Source organism: Xenopus laevis, chromosome 1L (genome assembly GCF_017654675.1).
Source record: "Xenopus laevis strain J_2021 chromosome 1L, Xenopus_laevis_v10.1, whole genome shotgun sequence".
Lineage (NCBI taxonomy): Eukaryota > Metazoa > Chordata > Amphibia > Anura > Pipidae > Xenopus > Xenopus laevis.
This window is the reverse complement of record NC_054371.1, coordinates 78,117,224-78,140,960: the sequence shown is the minus strand read 5'-3', so window position 1 is coordinate 78,140,960 and position 23,737 is coordinate 78,117,224. Positions and strand designations below refer to the sequence as shown.

The 23,737-nt window shown below is 37.8% G+C and overlaps 1 protein-coding gene across 1 annotated transcript in view; it reads left to right on the top strand.

The window, feature by feature from the left end:
* The window catches only part of nfkb1.L (nuclear factor of kappa light polypeptide gene enhancer in B-cells 1 L homeolog), a 64,755-nt gene that overhangs the window by 33,839 nt on the left and 7,179 nt on the right, over positions 1 to 23,737 (top strand). Inside the window, 16 exon segments of the mRNA NM_001094339.1 lie at positions 2,028 to 2,186; positions 2,924 to 3,028; positions 7,695 to 7,786; positions 8,334 to 8,472; positions 8,901 to 9,041; positions 12,212 to 12,301; positions 14,136 to 14,300; positions 16,107 to 16,248; positions 17,631 to 17,745; positions 18,678 to 18,879; positions 19,022 to 19,191; positions 19,285 to 19,387; positions 19,701 to 19,825; positions 20,146 to 20,212; positions 20,845 to 21,017; positions 21,875 to 22,025. Coding sequence (NP_001087808.1) covers positions 2,028 to 2,186; positions 2,924 to 3,028; positions 7,695 to 7,786; positions 8,334 to 8,472; positions 8,901 to 9,041; positions 12,212 to 12,301; positions 14,136 to 14,300; positions 16,107 to 16,248; positions 17,631 to 17,745; positions 18,678 to 18,879; positions 19,022 to 19,191; positions 19,285 to 19,387; positions 19,701 to 19,825; positions 20,146 to 20,212; positions 20,845 to 21,017; positions 21,875 to 22,025 — 2,139 coding nt within the window.

The following is a 23,737-nucleotide window of genomic DNA, read 5'->3' as shown; positions in this document are numbered from 1 at the left end:
GGTTTTTAGCTGCGACAAATCAGTGGAGGTGTCAGGTATCTGCTGTCTGGTTAGCTACCCATTGTTTTGTTGTTTTGCTGAGGATGGAAGGAAGGGGGGGATATTGTTCCAACTTGCAGTGTAGCAGTAAAGAGTGACTGAAGTTTATCAGAGCACACGTCACATGACTTGAGGGCTCCTGGGAAACTGACAATATGTCTAGTCCCATGCCAAATGTCAAAATTAAATATAAAAACAATATGTTTGCTCTTTTAAAATACAGATTTAAGTGCAGAATTCTGCTTATCCGTTTTGAAAAAAACATGTTTTCCCGCGACTGTATTCCTTTAGCAAATTTTATACTGATAAAAATATGTGTTATTGTAGTTTGTGTGTACGTTGCGTTTGTCCTTTATACAGAAGGATAATTTCCCTTGTGGCAATGGCATTCTCCTCTAAAGCTACAACCTGAAGGCACAATCAAATAAACTAAAAATGTCTTAAATATCTGACTGTGTATTCTCCACAGAAGCACTCAGTATTTATGTAAAATGGCTGCTCACATATACATTTCTTAGGCTTTAGGTACATCATATTATATCACTGTGTATACATTTTTCTAGGTTACCTTTATAAAAAGTAATAAAAAATATATATAAGTACGTGTATATTCTTTTGATTTTTATTTTGTAGCTAGCTTCTGTTGAAAGGTATTATTGGTGTAGTTTGCTTCCTTAGGCTAGGGCCACATGTAGTGGATCTCGGCCTGTGGAGAAATGGAGGTCGAGAATTTGCTCCTCCACTGCAGAGCACTGCTGCCACCAGACTACTTTGCCTCAGCTCGGGTGCACGCCAACGAAGAGGATTTAGGTGCAAAATGCAAAACCTTGTGTTCTGGTGACACAATCCGCCGCGTCTGTCTGTACCCGAGCCTAGGCAATGTTTTTGGTACAGGCACATCGAATAGCACAGGATCGGATTGTAGGCCTGCGTTGTAGGCCTCTGCAGGCCAAGATCCACTACATGTGGTCATAGCCATAACTTTGTTGTAGCTGCCTTTATCTTTCAAGTTGGGTTCCACAGGGGTGCCCAAAAGGTAGATCGGGATCTACCAGTAGACCCTTAGCTGGTGATCAGTAGATCTTAAGAGACTGTCAACAAACAATGTGTCTAAATCACACTCCTACTGTATATCATACTTTTCATTCAGATATTTATTACGTTAAGGTAACATAAGAAATATGTTAGCAATATACGTTTTCTCATAAATCATAATTTAAGTAATATTTTCCATGAAACAGAATGCTAAAAATATTTTATGGATGTAGATCATAATGGCACATCATCAATAAAAGTAGACCCCACATCAGTAATGTATGGGGAATCCTGTGTTACCATATCCCTTCTTAGCATACCATTAGCCATTTATTCTGTTATAATCCCCTAAGGACAATGACAAATGTGACGTTTTGTCATGGTGACAATACGGCCAACAATTTCCATCCATTGCAGGTAGTGAAAATCAGTGACAATACGGCCAACAATTTCCATCCATTGCAGGTAGTGAAAATCAGTGCAGGTAAAATATGCATTTTTGCACAGTTCATTTACATTCAGTGCTTTACCTGCAGCAGTTCACACTACTTACAGTGTAAAGGGATTTTCTAGCGTTTTGCTTCCACAATGCAAGGTCTACCATTGCCCTGGGATAAAGCCAAGTAGAGACATGGCCTAGCAGTGTACCGGTTATGTGAGGCCACTCGGGGGCATGGTCAGACAGAGCACTTTGTAACAGGGATGGAGGAAAGGAATACCTAGTAGATTACTTTGGTTTACATAGTTAGCACCATTATTTTTTTGTGTAGTAGACAAACTGTCAGAGTAGCTGTAGTTGGCAAAAATGAATGCATAAAACACCTATTTCATATAGACATCTCATCTCATGCTGTATATTCAGTCCTTTAAATGTCTGTGATATTAGTTATAGAAGACCCATATTATTAAGTAAGTAAGTACTAACATGATGTTTACATACATATCTGTTTCAGAGCGAGAAAAGGAAATCATTAGACAGGCCGCAACGCAACAGTCCAAGGATATCGACCTGAGTGTGGTGCGACTCATGTTCACTGCTTTCCTGCTAGATAGCGAAGGTCGATTTACTAGATCTCTTGAGCCTGTATTATCAGTTCCCATCTTTGATAGCAGTAAGTATTTTATGGGAAAGGAATTACATATTCATATTTCAATAGTTTGTCTACACAGTATTTAAATAGTCGACTGCACTGTATTTTAATACATAGATAAAGAAAATAGATTTTAATACACATTAGCACAATTACTCTATTTGTTCCGTTATGTCACTCACTCACTTAGATTTTAAGTTCTACAGGTAAGGCCTTGCTCTCTTAGCACATGGCACATAATCTCTGTAACTCTGTAAATTTATTTACATTTATTTATTGCAATGTTTGATCTCTCTGTTTGTATTTTTACTGTGTTGTTTAAATGTACAGAATCATTTTTGCTTTGAGATATTTATTAAAGAAGCAGTCTAGTCCTATGTAATGAGTGTATTTCCCATTGCTTATTTGTTTGGGTGTGTGCATGAAAGTATGCAGATAGCAGTCAGTGAATCTACATGTAAGGTCAGGTAGGGGGGATTATATGAAACATGTTTGTATATGATATGCATATTGTGCCATCAACTCCTTTTATTCTTTCTGATCAGGTGCTTTATCAGTAACCAAACTAACAGGAAAACTGATACCTATAAATGTTACTTCCTCTTAGGGTGGTTAAGCATAAAATGCTTTTGGCACAGGAATCTAATGATGCAATGGCCTGGGAAATCTAAGTATAGGCATTCATCCTGACAATTAAAATAGTTGTTGTTTTATACGTAAGCAGTTTCATTATGCCACTTTCCTTTTGTCTTTTTTAGAAGCCCCCAATGCATCCAATCTTAAAATTGTGCGAATGGACAGGACTGCAGGCTGTGTGACAGGTGGGGAAGAGGTATATCTCCTGTGTGATAAAGTACAAAAAGGTATGTACATTTTATGGAACAAAAAGCTTACGTTAATAACCCTCCAAAAGCACTTTTTCTATATTTTAGCAACAAAACAAAACTATGGAACTTGTTTTCACATCTCATACAATACTCTTCATAAGGAAAAATTGTGTACTGTAATCTAGTTACTTCAATAACTGTAGAATATATAATTTTTAAATATCCTATCAGGACCACCTATGAATATTTTTCTCTTTATTATTGTATATATAAATATGTAGACACCAGTAATTGGAATTGCTGTATATGCATCCGGCTGAAATCATTGCACAATAGTGCGTCTCCTGTTTTTATTAAAGGAATTGTTCAGTGTAAAAATAAAAACTGGGTAAATAGGCTGTGCAAAATAAAAAATGTTTCTAATATAGTTAGTTAGCCAAAAATGTAATGTATAAAGGCTGTATAAAGGCTGGAGTGATTTGATGTATAACAAGTCAGTCAGAACACTACTTCCTGCTTTTCAGCTCTCTTGGTTTACACTGACTGGTTACCCTGGTTACCAGGCAGTAACCAATCAGATACTTGAGGGGGGGCACATGGGTCATATCTGTTGCTTTTGAATCTGAGCTGAATGCTGAGGATCAATTACAAACTCACTGAAGAGAAATGTACGAAGTGGCCCCCCTTCAAGTCGCTGACTGAAGCTGGCCATAGACTCCAAGATCCGCTCGTTTGGCGACATCGCCAAACGAGCGGATCTTTCCCCGATATGCCACTAAACTGCGTGGCTATATCGGGGGTAATTCGAACGTTCGGCCGAACGATCGAATTACGATGCGCCAAGCGGCTCCGACGGGTCGGTCGGGTAAAAATCCAACCTTCCCGATCGATATCGTGGCCAGATATCGATCGGGAAGACCCGTCGGAAGCCCCCATACACGGGCAGATAAGCTGTCAAATCGGTCCAAACGACCGATATCGGCAGCTTTATCTGCCCGTGTATGGCCACCTTAACTCAGAGTTATAGAGCTGAAAAGCAGGAAGTTGGATTCTGGCTGTTTTATTGGACATCTGTTCACTCCAGCCTTTATATATTACATTTTTGGCTAACTAACTATATTAGAAACATTTTTTATTTTGCACAGCCTATCCATTTACCCAGTTTTTATTTTCACACTGAACTATTCCTTTAAGATAGGTATTGTGACATCTAAAATGCACCTGCATTTGCAAAATATATAGTAAAAGGTTTGGGGGAAAGGTGTAGGAATTTTTGTGAAGGCTTGTACTGAACACCTTAGTAGCTAAAGAAATACAATTGTTAGAATACCAAATTAGCTAAATATTACGGTCTCAAAGTAACTTATGACTAAAGAGAACAAAACTACTCTCATAAGACAACATTGGCAGTCACCCAACAACCTCAGTGATGAATTACATTAGTTCTGATCAGAGGAAATTTTGAACTGGAGGAACCTCATAAGTATCAGAGATGACGTAATGCATGTAGCACTAGCAAAGCATGTGTGGGTTTTAGCTTGACCCCATTTACATGCTTTGCATGTCACTTGGGTTTTAGCACATGGGAGTCTGTTGCTTTATTATGTTGGTAAGTGTACTGGAAAATGTGCTCTAGATTGGTTTGATTCAGCTTATTAATATTGTGCTTTCCCACTGCAACCAAAGTATGAGATTTAAAAGCTTGGTTTGGCAAAACTGTTGGTCCATGCGTTAAAGGGTTTACTTATATTCTGTAGAGATGTTTGCACTTATACTAACTGATTGCATGGGATCAAGTGGTGTTATCTTTTCTAGATTGGTATAACCACTATGATCATCATGGTGTAAAATTGGACTGACTGCAACATGCTCTGTTGTAGATATGTTTGGGGGGTCCAGACACCTGGCCTAAGAATGCTGCAGAAAGCAGTTGTTGGTAGGAAGATTTTGGGATAGCTGATATAGCAGGGCAAGATGTCCGCTATTGTTGACATGCAAGACTCACAGTTTATGAAACATTGGTCTAGCAGAATGAAGTGAGTAATGAAAATGGAAGAGAGAAAAAAATAAAAACAAATAGAAGGGTTAGCTTCTCTTGTATTTCTAATTCAACATGCAGCTTTATGTGAATGCCAGGAGAATAAAAATATGAGCTGTGCTCATGGGTGCCCGCAGAAAATTTTACAGGGGAGGGGGGCAAGTAGGCAAAGGAATCACACAAATTACTTGTACAAATATGGTGGTTTCAGAATCTACAAAGCTTTTCTATAATATATAAAGTAGTACAAATTGCATGTGTATAGCATTCTCATTCTGTTACTGACACTTTACCGTCAATTGGATCATTCCAATTTGCCCCGGCATGTGGGCGACCTAATCAGGCTTATTTAGTGACCTCTCAAAGCAAGAGGATATTGCAGTGCCATGGCCAGCTTAACTGTATTCAGTGCATTCACATTCACAGGATTTGTATAAGAGAGCAAACAACACACATTTTACAAGGTTATTTTGAATTCTTTCATAACTGTCTAACTAATAACTAATTTAAAGAGTATTTTTTTCAAAACCCCAGCCTAGTAAGGGCCAAGGGTGTCTGCATTATACCCACACACACACATAATTCAAATCAGTACCTTTGGCATATACCTTTAGCAAGGCGAGTCAGTCCATCAGATAAAATAGCCAGCTTGCTAGTCTGTGCATGACCAAAGCAGTGCCTTACATTCATGAGAAATAAAAATGTTCTTGTGGACTGAGAGTGGACAAACTGATTATCAATCACATTTTTTTAAAGTAAAGACAGCAGGAAGAGATGTGTACAACAAATGTCCTTTACTTTGGCTGCCAACAATCTACGTTCTAGTTGGTTGGCAAAGCAGGTAACATAATGACAAGAGTGTAGAATTTATGTTTAATCATTCTGTTATCTAGGGGAAAAACATATAGTAAGGAGAATATGTATGAAGCGGAGCTCACCCATCCAGCATTTTCTAAGCACGTCGCTCCTCCAGCGGCATCCTGTGAGAACTCTGCAGGTGCACACACTCCCGAATCAGTTCAACAAAGGATGAGTTGGCAAGTGACAGTGCAAATCAGCCTAGTTATAGGCACAAAACGCGTAGGCTGAATTGCACGGTCACTTGCCACCTTTTGTCACATTGTTTGCCACAATAAAGCCATACTTTGATGAAGAATACACGCCTCTTACGTTTATGTGGCTGAGCGCCCACAGCAATGAACTCATCCTTTGTTGAAATGTTATCTAGGGGAAAGCTGCATTATTACCAGAGTGGTGTGGTGGTTTAGAAGGCAAAGGGTTAAAAGATAAGAGTCATCCAAATAGAAGGTATGATAGTACAGTACTTACATAGTGGGGAGGAATAGGCAAAGGTGGGCTTAAAGCAGAAACAAACAGGTAGAAGAAGGACAGGAGTGAAAGGGGCTGAGGTTCAAATATATAGATATATTAATATTATAAATCTAATAAATATTATAGATATTTAAAGCTATACAAATATATAAAGGAGTGAGGAGGCATTGGGTTATTAGAAACGGAAGGGTGATTGCAGAGAAAATCATCAGAGTGAAAATATAATAATAAATATGAGAAGTTAAAATAATGAATGAGACAGTGGGTCAAGGAACTGAAGGGGTCAATCTTCTTCGTGGCAAATGCCCTGGAGAGAATGGTTGTAGGCAAACTAACACTCTGCGCCTATAATGTGAAAATAAATATTACGCAGCTATCTATACACAAGTACATTTACCTCTATCACACACACAAAACACACACACTTTGACATATGCCCACCTGCTCTCATTTTCTTCTCCCTCACACAGAGGAGGAGCAGGAAGCTTACTGAGGGAAGGGGCGAAGCTAAGACGGAACTGCATGAGAATAGGCAGCAAACTTAGCTGAATAGCTTTTCGATGATCCATTTTTGAAAGGGAGCTAACCCCAAGATTTAAGCCTTGCTTAATCTTGTGTGCAGCTCTTTAATTGGAATCATAAGAAATGTGCTCATATAACAAAGAGCAAAACAAAAGAATATATATATATATATCAAGAGAATGTCATTTATTATTAAGAATAAGTCCAGCGGGGGCAATTGACCCCCTTGCCCCATGGCTGTACTATAATATTGTTATCTCTAGTACAGGTATAACATCCCTTATTCAAAATATTCAAGAAGCTCTGAAGGGCGACAATCTTCCTTTTCTCTGTAATAATAAAATAGTACCTTATACTTGATCCTAAATAAGCTGCATACATTTATACCGGTGGCAAAACAACCCCATTGAGTTTATTTAAAGTTCAAGTGTTTTTTTATTAGACTTAAGGTAAATTACAAAACCACCCCCAGGTCCCGATAACAGACCATATACCTGTATTGTTTTTCTAGTTTTCACTGTTCTGTTCAATAATCACTGCATAACAATAAACAATTGATGAATATGTACTGTGGTTCCAGTAGTACAGGATGGTCCAGACTGAGATTCAAAATAGGTGCTGGTATTTCAAAGGCACAGAGGCCTAAACAGGCCTAAAAAATAGTGACTGTCTATGGCATCTTACAGAATCCTCTCTGGCATTTGCCAGAATACATTGATTGTTTTGCTATAATTTATAATGTATATATATATTATATTTTTTAATGGCATATATGTTTAAATAGAGAGCTTTTGCTTTCCTCTCTTGCAGATGACATTCAAGTCCGCTTCTATGAAGAGGATGAAAATGGAGGCTACTGGGAAGGATTTGGAGACTTCTCTCCTACTGATGTTCATAGACAGGTATATGTTCAATTAGGAAAACATTAACTTGGATGTAAGTAACATATACTGTAGCTTAACATGGCTAAGTTGTTTATGCATTCAGTTTTGAGTGGAAACATTTTAGAGGATCTGTATGAATGGCTGTTAAGGTACAAAACGAAGGTGTTTAACCAAGAGCTTTTCCAAACACTGGGAAATTCCCAACATCCAGATCGCTTAGAGCTCTGTTTTCAACTGTTTGCTTCCCTCCCTTGTGTTCTAACCATTGTATTTTACTTTACTTCTATGTTTAGAATGTTTGATTTACCACTGAGATTTACTCTACAATAAAACTGCAGTGGAAGAAATCATACAGTATCAAATTGCATTAGTGGTCAGATTAGAATATATTTATGATTTTGCATTTTGGCTGACATTGTTCCTCATCACCTAAATACTGTAATGGTATGAGGTCAGAGAACTAGCACGTGGGCAGCATTGTTGCATATCTTCCAAGTGAAACAAAATAAAGTTTAGCAATAGTGTTTATTTTTTATCTTTCTCTCTTTTTTTTTTTTTTTTTAAGTTTGCCATTGTTTTCAAAACGCCCAAGTACAAGGATGTAAATATTACAAAGGCAGCGTCTGTGTTTGTTCAGCTTCGGAGGAAATCAGATTATGAAACTAGTGAACCTAAACCATTTCTTTACTACCCAGAAATAAAAGGTAAGAATATGCAAATGTATAAACATTTGCAAGTTTTTATGAAAGGCCCGCTGGAAATCTTTGCTACTCCATGGCGTCATATCTGAAAATACTTTTCCCTTCACTAACATTCGGATAGCTGAGATCCAAATGTTAGTGAAGTGGAAGGTATTTTCTGGTCATTTTGAGACAAAGCTCCTTGTTTGCCATGCTCCTAAGGGTATTAATACAATTATAGGCTTCAGTGGTGCACAGCCCAGTCAAAGAAATTAACATTGTCCAATGATTTCTTGATTTACCAAGCAATAACCTTTATACTAAGCAGCTCTTTGGTAATTGGAAGTACCCTAATTAGCTGGTCTGTATAATATTTCCCCGTTGTAACTATGAAATTCAAAAATAAAATTCAGTTTGCTTTTTATCTGACTAGTGATTTTTACTTTGGACAGACAAAGAGGAAGTACAAAGGAAACGCCAGAAGCTCATGCCTAATTTTTCAGACGGTTATGGTGGAAGTGGTGCAGGATCTGGTGGAGGTGTTGGTGGTGGTTTATATGGAGGAGGAGGAGCAGGAGGCTCTGCAGGTGGTGGTAAGTTTAAGTTTTAAAAAATGTGTTCGGTACTGTAAATGTATTGTTTTGTTTAAAGTATTTATTTGTGCAAAATAAAGTAAAATACACTGTGAATACACAAGGGGGGTTGTGGGAGCACCCACATTGCTAAGTAAAAATATATAGAAGTATAAGGGAAGTGCTACTGGCATATCCAAATGGGTCAGTGCACATTCCCTGGGCCCCTGTCTAAGTAATTCAGTAGATATGCAAATGTATGTGTTAACAAAGACAGGGGTTTTTAGTTGCAAAGTTATGATCATAAAGTTGAAAAGCCACCATACCACGTCAAGGTAAACCCCATATGGCGGTCCCTAACTTGTTTACCTACCAGTCATAGTATTGAGGATCTTGTGTCTCTCTGCATAATAGCATTAGTAAAGTAAAAAGTAAAAGTCTGCTGAACCTTGGTTTCTGGAGGGCTAAATCCTCCCCCGCTGCTGAATTGCAGCTTTTAAGAGAGAGTGATTGCCCAAACCAACGCCCATTTTTGAAAAAAATGTATAAATATGGTGCAGTTAAAAGCATAGGGCCACTATTAATTAATAGGGGTGGGTATGGGGGGTGCTACAAGCCACAAGAAGCTTAGCCAAAGCTACAGGCTGTAAAAGCAAATACACAAAGGGGGTTGTGGGAGCACCCGCATTGCTAAGTAAAAATATATAGAAGTATAAGGGAAGTGCTACTGGCATATCCAAATGGGTCAGTGCACATTCCCTGGGCCCCTGTCTAAGTAATTCAGTAGATATGCAAATGCATGTGTTAACAAAGACAGGGGTTTTTAGTTGCAAAGTTATGATCATAAAGTTGAAAATACACTGTGGCCTTGTTCTTTTATATGGTCATGCAACTACTTGGCATATAATATTCTTAGAATGTATAATAGGGGTGCATTATTCCATATATATATATATATATATATATATATATATATATATATATATATATATATATATATATATATATATATATATATATATATATATATATATATATATATATATATATATATATAGCACCAAATGGGGCTTTTCATATAATTTCCATTTCATATGTAAATGCCTAGGTGCAAAGGCAATTTAAATTCCAAGAGTGTCTGTAGCTGAGATACAAACTTAGTTCTTAGTGTTTGATAGAAGAGTTGACTTCATAGGGTCCACAGAACTATTATCTTTCTCTGCCATTCCTGGGATGCTAATAATTCATTACTGTTTCTTCTATTTTGTTACTACTAGCAAAATATTCCTTCAGTAGACAAAACATGTTGAGGCCTGCATCCCCTTTTGGGGGCAGGAAATATCTGCCCATTCTGAGGCCAATTTTCTATGCCTTCTATGGGGAATTTCTGCTTTGCCCACACATACCCAGCTCATACCGATTTGTAAAGGTTATCCAAAAAATCTTACAGCAACTATTAATACTGTAAATACAAGTTTGAATTTGTCACCATTGCATTGGCATGACATAGCAGTTTGCATCCCACATTCAGTTTCTGCTGTCATGGGGCTGGACATATTTAGCTAAGCCTCTTTTGATCTCTGCTGCTTGCAGTTACAGGAATATATATATATATATATATATATATATATATATATATATATATATATATATATATATATATATATATATATATATATAAATATATATATATATATATATATATATATATATATATATATATATATATATATATATATATATATATATATATATATATATATATATATATATATATATAGTACATGCATACTCTGTGCTGCTGTTTAAACTATTGAATGACGGCTCCTGCTTCCCACCATTAGCTTCAAAGACGTTGCTCAAAAAAAGTAGTACTTACTTTGATCTGATTATTCTATCCTTGAAATCACCTTTTTTCAACCAATATCCATGTTCTATTATATCAGTCAGCTCAGACCATGGTAGGTGTAAACATCCTATTTGCCAATCTATCATGTTGGTCAGTTTATGGTGGCAACGTATGTTATGCATTACTGTAATAATGCCTTTTTTGGGCTCACCTAATGGTTCGGTAACTTAGAGTAACATATTTTCTTGGAATTAAGAGTGTGCACATTTCTTTGTATGGGTGATTGCTGCTTAAAGGAGAACTAAACCCTAAAAATGAATATGGCCATATTTTATATACATTACTGAAATTATTGAACCAGCCTAAAGGTTCAGCATCGCTATAGTAGTAATGATCCAGGCCTCCAAAGTTGTCATAGTTTTCTCGTTTTGAATTTTGTTCGGACTACGAGTGTCTGTGACACGCACATGCTCAGTGTGCTTAGAGCAGCTGTTGAGATGCTAAGCTTAGGGGTCGTCAGAAATCATCAGAAAATTATGTTTGCCATATAAGCTGATGCTACAGGGCTGATTATTACATTTTAATGGTAATTGTGCTGGTTTCTGTACAAATAATCTCAGTTATTACTTATATTATATTAACCAGCCTTATATTGCCACATTTATATTCTATACATACAGTATTTTGTGTGTTGGTCCCCAAGCTCAGTAAGTGACAGCAGCACAGATCATGTGCAGTTAATCAGTAGAAAAGAAGATGGGGATATACTGGGGCATCTTTGGAGGCACAGATCTTTACTGCTTAGGGGTTGTGTTTCCCTTGAGCTGGTACAGAAGCCTAAAACACAATATACAAAATTTCTGCCTAATTACTCATTTCTACAAAATTTCGACCTAATTACTAATTTCTACTTAATTACACTTTAGTTCTCCTTTAAAAACATACTAACACCTTTGCAGACCATCTTATGAACAGCAACATTGGTATATAAAGCCGTGATCCCAGGATGGAGTTCTCTAATGTAGTGGAAGTGGAAGAATGTATAGTATGTAGCTGTTGGGGTAAGCACCTGAGCCCATTTGATGTCACTAATAAGATCCTGAGAAGGCTTACACCAAGGCTGCATTGCTAGGTAGTGTGTTGCATCCATGAGAACCTATTTGTTGCATTAGCCAAAAGCAAATGATACAAAATGGTTCCTCAGGGCATTTACTGCTGTCAGAATAAAGGTTGTGCCAGATTAAGTAAAATAGAATGTTATTTTTTCCAGGGTATATTTGAATACAGGAGCATGTGAAATTAATTATTAGAAAATATTAAGTACTGTATTGCTTTTTTTCAGGCTATGGGTTTTCTTCATTCAGCTATAATAATTATGGAGGTTTGAATTTTCATGGAGGCCCTATGAATTCTGGTCCATGTATGAAACATGGTGAGTTTATGCTTTCAAATTACAGCATTGAATACACCAGTGATTTTATACGGATCTGTTTACTTATGTGACCAGTACTGGGATAATCACTCACTGCACACTGCTATTGGCAATTAATAATGTACATGCAATAGCTTCCTGTACCATTTTGAATATAGCTTGTTTCTTCTATGGATTAAACAATAAGACCAGCTCCCATCCCCTTAATGGTAAGCAATCCTTAGTATGCTTAGTAGAGGCAAATACAAGAGGTCCTCTGCACTCAACCCATTAACAATATATTTAAGACATTGAGACGTTGTGCCTTAAGCTACTAAAAAATGTCTTACCCTTTAAACAAAACAGGGATTGTTAGGCAGCCTCAGGGCAGCACTGAGTGCCAAATTGTCCCTGCAGGGGCCATACACGGTATGGCCACCTTTATATTGTTTCATGTGTTCATGCCATCATCCCAAACTATTGGAACAGCAGGAAATAAATATGGTTAAGACTCATTATCTTTATCTGGTAATGTACAAGATGGTGCATTGGTAGATTACATATTTAAACCTGCCCAATGATTGAATCAACGATATCCATAGTATATATCGGTCAGCCAGCGTGTTCATATTGAAATTGCCTGAAACTTTGTTTCAGACAGTTTTATCAGTATGTGTATGGCCAGGTTTACTGCTGCTCTTCGCTAACAGACAGGGCTACTCATTTTCCCTTGACTGCTCCTATGCCCGGCTCTCCCAACCTTCACTGTCAAGATGGTCAGAGCAGCTTGTTTTTAATCTAGAGTACAAATAAAAACACCATCGATTTTTTGATTATTATATTTGCTGTTAGAAGCATAGCCCCTGTGAGACTAGGCTGAAACATAAGAACTTTAATACCCAACAGACATTTGATAGGGTAGTGTGTTTGTGCTCTGAGACTGCTGAAGGAAAAGCTGACACCTGGGCTTTGCAAGAAAGGCAGGAGAGCATACCGCATACTATGTAAAAATATTAAATTTTTTATGGAAAATACCATATATTACCAGACATAGCGAAGGATACCGGGAGCAGTGTTTCTGTTACCCATGCACTTGTGCACACACAAATTTTGAAGCTAGCGAACAGAACATAATTAGAAGGAAGAAGCATTGGCTGCACTTTTTATAAAAATATTTTCAAATCTTTTCATTAAAAAAAAAATATAAACAGTTTTTAAAAATATCCTTAAACCTGATGAGTTTTTTAATGTCAAGAACCTGCACTTTTTTTCCTAAACCCATCCAGCTGCAAGCCAAAGCAATTGATTGCAGAGAACGCACGTACTTTCAGGGACTACAGTTGTTTTGCCTGAACCCAGATACTTGAGCCATCATAAATCTGTCCCTCAATGAGCCATCATAAATCTGTCCCTCAATATGCCTATGCTTTTAGTCTTTTTTACCCTCGGGGTTTGTATAATACAAATAATAAAGGAAAAGTTGACAGGTGTTGCTTACAGTTTAGGTTTTTGCTTGAGCTGCTGCTGTCATCTATAGGCATTCTGTGGTCTCGTTATCCCCTTATAATAAATCAGAAGGAGGTATCACATCATTACCTATCATTATTATCATATTAGTATAATCTCATATCATTGGAAGTATGGCAGTAATATAAATATACACGCATTGTATAAACAGGAAAAGTGTGTGTTTCATAGCTTGCACAGGAAGATGTGAGCATAGGTATTCTATTGTGCTAAATCAGAATACTTTTAGCGGCCCTTCGAGCCAGCCCTTTGATATATATATATAAAAGATAATCGGAATCCTTGTGTACAGTACAGTACTCCAGTAAATCCCCATATTTCATGTTAGAGTCCAAGTCTCGGTGTGAAGAAGCCAACCAAAAACATGGTGAGACCACGAATACCCAAGATGCATCTAATGAAGGGTCATGTTTGTGCATCAAGACTGCACAAGAGAAGGAAGAGAGAGAGACAGCTCCAGCAAGGGAGGAAGGGGAGTTCTGCAAACTGCATGGTATGTAGAAATAAATGCTGATACTTCTTGGTTCATATCTTCTGCCAAACTTTTTATTTAAGGAGCTTTTACACTATCCACAGTGTATGATATCCCATTTGAACTATATCAAGTTTTTGCATACTGAAAGAAAATACAGTTTGAGCTTTCCAATATACATGTATTGCCAACGTTTTAGTGGTGTTAAAAGGGCTGTTCACCTATCAAACACTTTTTTTCAATTCAATTATTTTCAGGTTGTTCACCGGAAATAAAAAATGTTCTGAATTACTATCCACTTTTTATTTTTTACCTTTGTTCAAAATCTAAATTTAGGAGCACATTTACTTAGGGTCTTAACCCTCTATATTCGACTGTCTAAGTTAAATCCTTCAAATATCGAAGTCGAAGGATTTAGCAATATTCGTTCGTTCGATCGAACGATCAAAGGAATAATCGTTCGACCGATTTTTTAATCCATCGATGGAACGATTTTCCTACGATCAGAAATTGGCTAGAAAGTCTATGGGGACCTTCCCCATAGGCTAACATTGGTGCTCATAGGTTTTAGGTGGCGAAGTAGGTGGTCGAAGTTTTTTTTAAAGAGACAGTACTTCGACTATCGAATGGTCGAATAGTCGAAAGATTTTTAGTTTGAATCGTTCGATTCAAAGTCGTAGTCGAAGTAGCCAATTCGATGGTCGAAGTAGCCAAAAAAATACTTCAAAATTCGAAGTATTTTTAATTCTATTCCTTCACTCGAGCTAAGTAAATGTGCCCCTTAATTTTTCTGTCTCTGGTGTTTGAGTCTGTCAGCTCAGTAATTCAGGTGCAAACTCTAATATGTTAAAAATTCTGCAACATTTAGTTGATACGTTTTTCAGCAGAACCTCTGGAGTATTAGCAACTATTGTATCAATTCTAACAGCTTCCTGTAATGAAATTCAGGGATTCAGCTCAGCAGGGCCAAAGATAAGAAATGTATCAATAAATGTATCAATTTATAACTGTTTACAGGGTCAGAGACCCCCCCCCCCCCCAGAGCTCCTTTAGAAGGTGAAAAATTAAACGTTTCACTTCAATATTAGAAAAACTGTCACACATAGAAAATGGAAGCTGGGCAGATTTCCCCTACTGCTCACCATACAGAAGAGGTTATATAGAAGAGGGCGCTGTCATACTGGGCACACTTACAGAACAGCAGCCCCATGACCTACCACCATAAAGCCTGTCTGAGCAACGAGACCCATGGGCAAACTATGTGCCCTGAAACAACTCATCTGCACCCTGCCCACCCAAGACTCCCACCAATTGACAAAAGGCCAAGTAACACAAACAAATCTAAAGAGCAATGAGTCTGATTGGAGGAAGGAAACTTTCCAAAAACACACACAGAGAGAGAGAGAGAGAGAGAGAGAGAGAGAGAGAGAGAGAGAGAGAGAGAGAGAGAGAGAGAGAGAGAGAGAGAGAGAGAGAGAGAGAGAGAGAGAGAGAGAGAGAGAGAGAGAGAGAGAGAGAGAGAGAGAGAGAGAGAGAGAGAGAGAGAGAGAGAGAGAGAGAGAGAGAGAGAGAGAGAGAGAGAGAGAGAGAGAGAGAGAGAGAGAGAGAGAGAGAGAGAGAGAGAGAGAGAGGTATATATATGGCTGAGACTGAAGTTCAGCAACACAGGCAATGGGGTCAAGCCTGCTGTTAAGGGTGTAAGTTACCTTCTGATGATATTGATGCTATTTACTAAACAGTAATGTAATTGATTTGGTTTTGGCATGGTGGTCAATAATTAGGAAGCTCATAAATGCATTTTTACTAGTGCAACATTTATTTTTGCAGACTGTAATTTCCTGAGCAAGGCAATGCAGCTAGCAAAGCGTCATGCAGCATCCTTGTTTGACTATGCTGTAACTGGAGATGTGAGGATGTTATTAATTGTGCAGCGCCACCTAGCTTCAGTTCAAGATGAGAATGGGGACAAGTAAGTCATGTGCTTTGAAGTCTAACCTAACAAACAAAATAAAAGAATATTTAACCCTTTAAGTGCCAGTCAAATTTTGCAGTTTTTGTGTATTTCCACTTTTGGAACAAGAGTTACAACATAAGATTACCAAAGTATCTGGCGTTTAGAGACCCCAAAATTAAATTAGCGCATGTCCCGGAAGTCATTTCAGCTACTGAATAATCATCCTTACAGTACAGAGAACCTAGAAACTCATATTTTCGGAAAACACACATTCTGAAAATGGGTAAATACAGTACTTCTTTCTACTGCAATCTACCAAGCTGCAAAGCTATGCTGAAAGTAGCGTTTTTTATGAAACTTCTGGCCATCATCACAAAGCTTGAATATACTCCATTATATGCCCTACATTTCATAACGTATCAGTATAAAACATCCTAAATATGAACAACAAGGGTCTACTGAACACTTTGATGCCCAATATGCATAGCTATACTTAATTATGTGGTGCACAGAGGCACCCAAATGAAAATAATGCATCAGAAAAATCTGATAATCGATAATAAAAAATTTTTTTTTGCTTAGTGTAATCAGCAGTCAGAATCACAATTTGAATATTTTAGCTTGACCAAATAGGTTTTACAAACAAGTGAACAACACCTACGCAAAGCTGTAAATGCAATAAAATGGCTAAAAGTCCACAAAAATCACCAAAATGGCAATATAATCACCAAAATAACATACAAAAGGTATTTCACCATACGGTTAGCGGATACGCTATTTGCAATGTCAATAAAAGATGTTTTTCAGGCAAAAAAACAGACAATGCAATAAGAGAAAAAGGCCACAAAACAGTGTAATTGCATATGCGTGTCTACATTTGGCAAATTCTGATTTCTGATCTGATTATGTCTTCTGTGATAACAAAAAGCTGTTTTATTGGCAAGGCAGAATGTGAAGCCCTACAGAAAAAAGAAAAACAATAGGGACCATTTCCAAAAACAAGTGCAGTTGTGGGGCTGCTAACTTGGCTGCAGTCAGTAGTGCAAAAAATCCAATGCACTTCTGTACAGTTGCGCTTGGTGCAGCTGCCTTCATCTCCTACTGCTATGAATTAAGCACCAGTCCATCTCCAGGGTTCTCACAGCAGCATGTGTCAATGATTGCAGCTCTTTTTATGTACCTAAAGAATTGAGCCTTACACCAAATTCCAGATATTACACCAATTGTGCTGGAATTCTGGGAAATTGTACCCTGCACACTGTGCTTGAATAATTTGTCATCTAATGTAGAACTTTTCCCAAAAATATCAGTGTACTGCAAGCTAACAATTATATTTATGCATACATATTAAGTGTCAGAATTATTTTAACTTTTTGTTATATCTTCTTTTTTTGCAGCATTCTCCACCTGTCTATTATCCACCTCCACTCTGCATTAGTAAGGATCTTCTTGGACATAACACAAGGGGTTGTGTGTGATGATATAATCAATGTGAGAAATGACCTTTACCAGGTATGAATCAAACCATGTGACATTTATTTACTCTCATCAGGTTTTAGTATGCCAGGTTGTTGTGAACAAATGAATTGCTGAAGGGTTTCAGTTACTGTGCCATCTTTATTTGTAAAATAACAGAGGCTGTATACACCTATAGTAACCCTTGTTCAACATGAACACTAAAAATGTTTGTTTCATTAAACAAAAATCTATTTTCTTTTTCAATTAAAAAAAAGAACAGATTACAGTTTTATTCTGACTCTTATTACCAGTGGCATGCAAAACTGCAGTGATCGCCGGCCAGTGGCTAGGGAGCAACATGTTACCTACCAACCCCTTGGATGTTGCTCCCAGTGACCTCAAAGCAGGTGCTTATTTTTGAATTCCTGACTTGGAGGAAAGTTTAAGTTGCATGAAAACCAGGTGTACTACCAAACAGAGGCAGTCCTGTAGGCTGCCAAATAGCCAATCACAGTCTTTATTTCACATCCCCAGGGATATTCATGCTTGTGTTACATCCCAACTCTTATTACATCTGAATGTTGCTCACGGTTAAAAAATGTTGGGGATCTCCACTATAGAGGAGATGGAAGCTCTGCTTCCTCTATAGTTATGCAACTGCTTATTACCTCCCCAAGTAATTATTAACGTTTATTAAAACATATATAATTAGCTTTTCTGAGCTGCAGCCTGTGTCTTAATTTTGCGGGTAAGAAGGTGTTCATTTTACAGGAGGTTTAAAGAAGTTTAACTTTTACTGTTCACTTCGTTCACTGCAGGGAATAAAACAAACTATATAATTCTAAATTATTATACTAGGCAGCAAGCCCTATTTATTGAAGTAATGTTGAACAAGAGGGTATACTGCCTCTTTAACCACAACCACTACCAGATAAGAATATTTGGGGTGTCTTTCAGTGGCCACCATGGTTTTTGTGCATTTCTAGGCTCCACTGCATTTGGCTGTGATCACCCAACAAGTCGACACTGTGCAAGATATTCTAGAAGCTGGAGGTGACCCATTGCTCTTGGACCGTGATGGCAACTCAGTCCTACATCTGGCTTGTAAAGAAGGGGATGCCTTGACATTAAGTTTACTGCTTAAACACAAAAAGACGCTGGAGATCATCAACCTTCCAAACAATGATGGTAAGCGATTAATTACGCATCACTGCTTTCACTGTTTGTATGTGCTAAACAATCTGCACGATAGAGGTGGATGATGCTACTATTTTACAGGTATGGTATGCAGTAGAATTGTATGACCTGAGCACACTTTGTTTGATATCAGGCTTGAATCCAATCCATGTTGCTGTACTTGCAAATTGCATGTCGTGCCTCCGGCTATTGATATCAGCAGGAGCAGATGTAAATGCTCAGGAACAGAAATCAGGAAAAAATGCGTTGCATTTGGCTGTAGAACAAGAAAACATATCTTTAGCTGGCTGTCTTCTTCTGGAGGTGAGCTTGGCACTCTTTAACTCTGTCTTCTAAAAAACTAGCAGTGTCATTTCAAATGTCTGCTAACATTTAATCCCTTCTGAATCCCATCAGGGAGATGCATGTGTTGATAGTACCACATATGATGGAAATACACCGCTTCACATAGCAGTTGGAAGAAGCTCTACAAAGCTGACAGCACTTCTCAAAGCCGCAGGTATGATTGAGGGGTTTCTAACAAAAATAAGATAGCAACACAAGGATAAGATAATATGCTCCAGGTCCCAGAGGAGACCCCATATCCTTTCATTTACACCCCTGCAGGAATGTCTGGAGATTTTACAGACCAGTTACTAAACTTGTGCTTCCATGTAGGTGTAGCTTGCAGATATCTGGACACAGAAGGCCTGTCCAGCTGCTTTACTACATGTCTGGTCTTTTATTTATACCTAAACTCAATGCTTCATACATAGATTTAATCCTTTTTGACGATTGTTATCTTTGACTAAAAAGTAATTATTTTGCTGTAGGTGCCGATTCTTTCATTGAAAGCTTTGAACCACTCTATAGCTTTGAAGATACCCAAGATGAAGATGATGTAGATGAAGGCATTGTACCAGGCACAAAACCTCTGGACATAGCTAACTGCAACGAGGCAAGGGGCTGCTGCATGTTGTGGCTTTATTATTACAATATTTATCTGCACTAATCTTGTACATTGCATAGTGCTTTTTTCTATATTCTTTAGAAGGCTTTCTAAAGAATACAATGATATAAACTTTTAGTAAATGAAACAAGCAACAATGCTAGGCTTGACTGTTATCTGCTCCTATATTAGGTATTATAATATATAATTAGAAAGGACAAACAGAAAAGGCATTGTGATTTCAAAGTGTAAAAAACACATATATAAGAGTGAGATTATCTTTTCTGTTATGTTGTTTAAATTTGTTACTTTCTCCTTCAAATTTTTAGGTACTTGAAATACTGAATGGCATGCCTTACAGGTCAGAAGTAGCCCCTGAAGACTCCCTGACACAAGGTATTGATTGTTCATTTTAGATTCCACAAAATGTCTAATTTGCAGGTCATGAAACAATTGTGCATTTGGGATTTTGTGTTGATCTTTACATTGCATAAAGGGCATTATGTTTTGGTCTACCTACCAAAACCTACCTGCTATTGTGATTATATTTGCAGTGATCCAGGGCCCAAATCTAGGGGAGGTCATTGTGGTGGAAAGTCTTTGTTGTTATGTATATTGTGTTGGCTGAGCTGAGTTTCATTTTAGCACCACGAAATCCCATAAGTGTAGAAAGTTGATGTCTAGTGTATCCCTTTTAGAGTGTCCATGGAGTTGTTGGGGACCCAGAATAGGTGTGTAAGGTATAGCAGAACTGTGAAATAGCTTTCTATGTCTTTCCTTGGTTCCACTTTTTGTCTGTGTGTGTTAATCATTGCCTATAGCCTGCTTACTATGTAATATCAGTAGATTTGAGGTGCACTTATGATTTGGGGTTTGGTTATGATTTGTACACTATTTTTATTACTATAGTCAAAAAGGCAATAAAATGAAGACTGCATTTAATAATGTGATACTCAATGAATCATGAATTGTTCATTCAATAGGCATATTAGTTTCCGTTTATCTTAAATTATTTCTTTACTCTCAAGGTGACATGAAAAACCTAAGCAAAGAAGTAAATCAGAAGCTGTACAACTTGTTAGAAAGCCAGGATTTGGACAAGAACTGGGCCACCTTAGCACAGAAGCTGGGTCTTGGGATGCTGAACAATGCTTTCAGGCTAAGTCCCCTCCCATCTAAAACATTACTAGACAACTTTGAGGTGAGCACTATGTATTAGTTCAGTATCCATTTTGCTTCAGAAACACTACGATAGTTAATATAAATATATTACTTTTAAGGAACAGTTCAGTGTAAAAATAAAAACTGGATAAATAGATAGATAAATAAAATAGATAAATATGCTGTGCAAGTTAAAAAATGTTTCTAATTAGCCAAAAATGTAATATATAATATATATGAAGGGGGGCCACATGGGACATAACTGTGCAGTGAGTTTGCAATTGATGCTCAGCATTCAGCTCAAAATCAAAAGCAAACAGTTGTGACCGTGTGACCCTCCACCAAGTCACTGATTGGTTAATGCCTGGTAACCAATCAGTGGAAACCAAGAGAGCTGAAAAGCAGGAAGTAGGGTAACTAACTATAATATAAAAAAAAATATATTTTTATTTACCCAGTTTTTAAATACTGTAATTAAAGCTCTGGTTTGTTATGAATGTTTGCCAATACTTTGGGCCCAGCTTGAGAAAAAAAACAAGTTACAGTAATTAAGGGATGTCCAGTTTAAGCTCTTCCACTCTTAACTGCCAAGTTAAAGTAACTCTCCCCATATTTGTCATTTAACTTTTCTCAGCTATAACTATGTATATAGTACCAAAATGCCTTGGTCCAAAAAATGTTTGTCACCAGAATGCCAACCAACTAATCAGATTCACTTTGCACCCCTTTGTAATATCTTTTTTACAATGGTGTGGGCCATTGCATGTGTTAACCTGCAGGCGCTACAGAAAAAAAGTATGACGTAAATGTGCTTCTGCCCTCTAGCCATTATATATATAGTGCCTATACATCAGATTAATTCATGTTCAAATGAACACTTGGTTGTTTTTGTTGAAGGTTTCTGGTGGAACCATAAGAGAACTCCTAGATGCATTAAAACGGATGCATTACACTGAAGCTATTGAGGCCATTGAGCAGTCACAAGGTATCCTTACGTTGTCTGGGGCTACTACTTCTTCAGAGGCACCGATTGCTGCACAGAGGAGAGGTGAATACTGTATATGTGACCATTTATTGTGTGAATTTTTGTGTTCTCTCGATGTCTGAGTGATTTTCTTTTCAGGTACACTGCTTTGCTCCAAGAATGTTCCCTCTAGTATGTTGGAACACTCATTGGTGAGTTTCAAACTGTCTGCAAAACAATTGTCTGGCCCTAGGGCCAATCAATCAGATCTCAGCGCTGGTAATGCAGACTGAGGGCCGCATCAACGAACCAATGCAGTCCGCAATCTGATTTTTCTGCCTGCCTTATTGACATCTGTGCCCATTGGAGGGCCCCATACACTGGGCAATAAGCTGCCGACTGTGTCTGTCATCAGCTTTTCTCGGTCTGTGTATGGCCACCTTAAAGGAAAACTATACCCCCCAAACAATGTAGGTCTCTATAAAAAGATATTGCATAAAACAGTTCTTATGTAAAACCCTGCTTCATGTAAATAAACCATTTTCATAATAATATACTTTTCTAGTAGTATCTGCCATTGGGTAATCATAAATGGAAAATTGCCATTTTAAAAAATAAGGGCCACCCCCTGGGATCGTATGATTCACTGTGCACACATACATACCATTTTTTTTTTTAGATTTACCTATACTAGATATACCATACAAACTATACTTGTTAGGTCACATGAGCCAATTAACAGACGGAGTTCTGTCTTTTGCTTCAACACTTCTTCCTGTTACAGTTAGAGTTGAAGTATTTCTGGTCAGGTGATCTCTAAGGCAGCACACAGACCAACAAGAAATGGTGGTTCAAGGCAAGAGATGTAAGAGCAATATTTACTTAAATATATAGACCAGTTTGGTAAGATTCTTTAATATGCCATTTGCCACTTAATATGTTGTAAACTATCTGTTGCTTAAGTGTTCATTTTGGGGGTATAGTTTTCCTTTAAATCTATAATTAAGCTTATGTCATTGTGTTAATTAGGAGTCAGAGTCTGTACATTTTGTACACTGCTCTGAAAGGTATAAAAGCCACCTGCATCTGTTGCAGTGGAACTGCACATATTCTGGAGTGATAAATGGTGTTTTACCATCTAGCAATCTGATGGAAAAGTCTGGCTTTGCAGATGCCGAGAATACACCACGTGCCTGAATGCACAGTGGCTATAGTAATGTTTGTAAAGGATAATAGTGGTCTTGGGGCTATTTCTATGGTTTAACCCTTTGCCTGCCAAGCACGTACGGCGTACGTGCTGGCAGGCAAATGCTCAGGCTGCCAAGAACGTACATTGTACGTTCTTTAGCAGCTGAGCGCTCTCTCTGCTTCGGCGGCTTTTGCCGCCTCCGCAGAGAGTGGGGAGAGAAGACAGCCCCCTAGGCAACGAGGCTGGGGGGCTGTCAAGTCGGATCTGCGACTCGATTGTCGCAGATCCGACTTCAAAGTAGCAGACGCATCGCATGGAGCGTCTGCTACTACACTCACCTTCTTCCTGCCTGCAGAGCCGCCCACGCACTTCCTGCTGCGCAGCAACTCTGCAGACACGCTGCCAGGACTCCTCCAAAGAAGACAGCGATTCTCCTGCTCCAAAAACGGTAAGTGCACGTTTTTTTACACACTTACCTGCACCTACACATACTTACAGTACATTTATGCATTTTAGTAAAGATTGGAATTTTTTTAAATTTTTTTTTTTTAATTTTAGCACACTTGGTCCCTTTTGTACAGTTATTTACACTTATTTACACTTATTT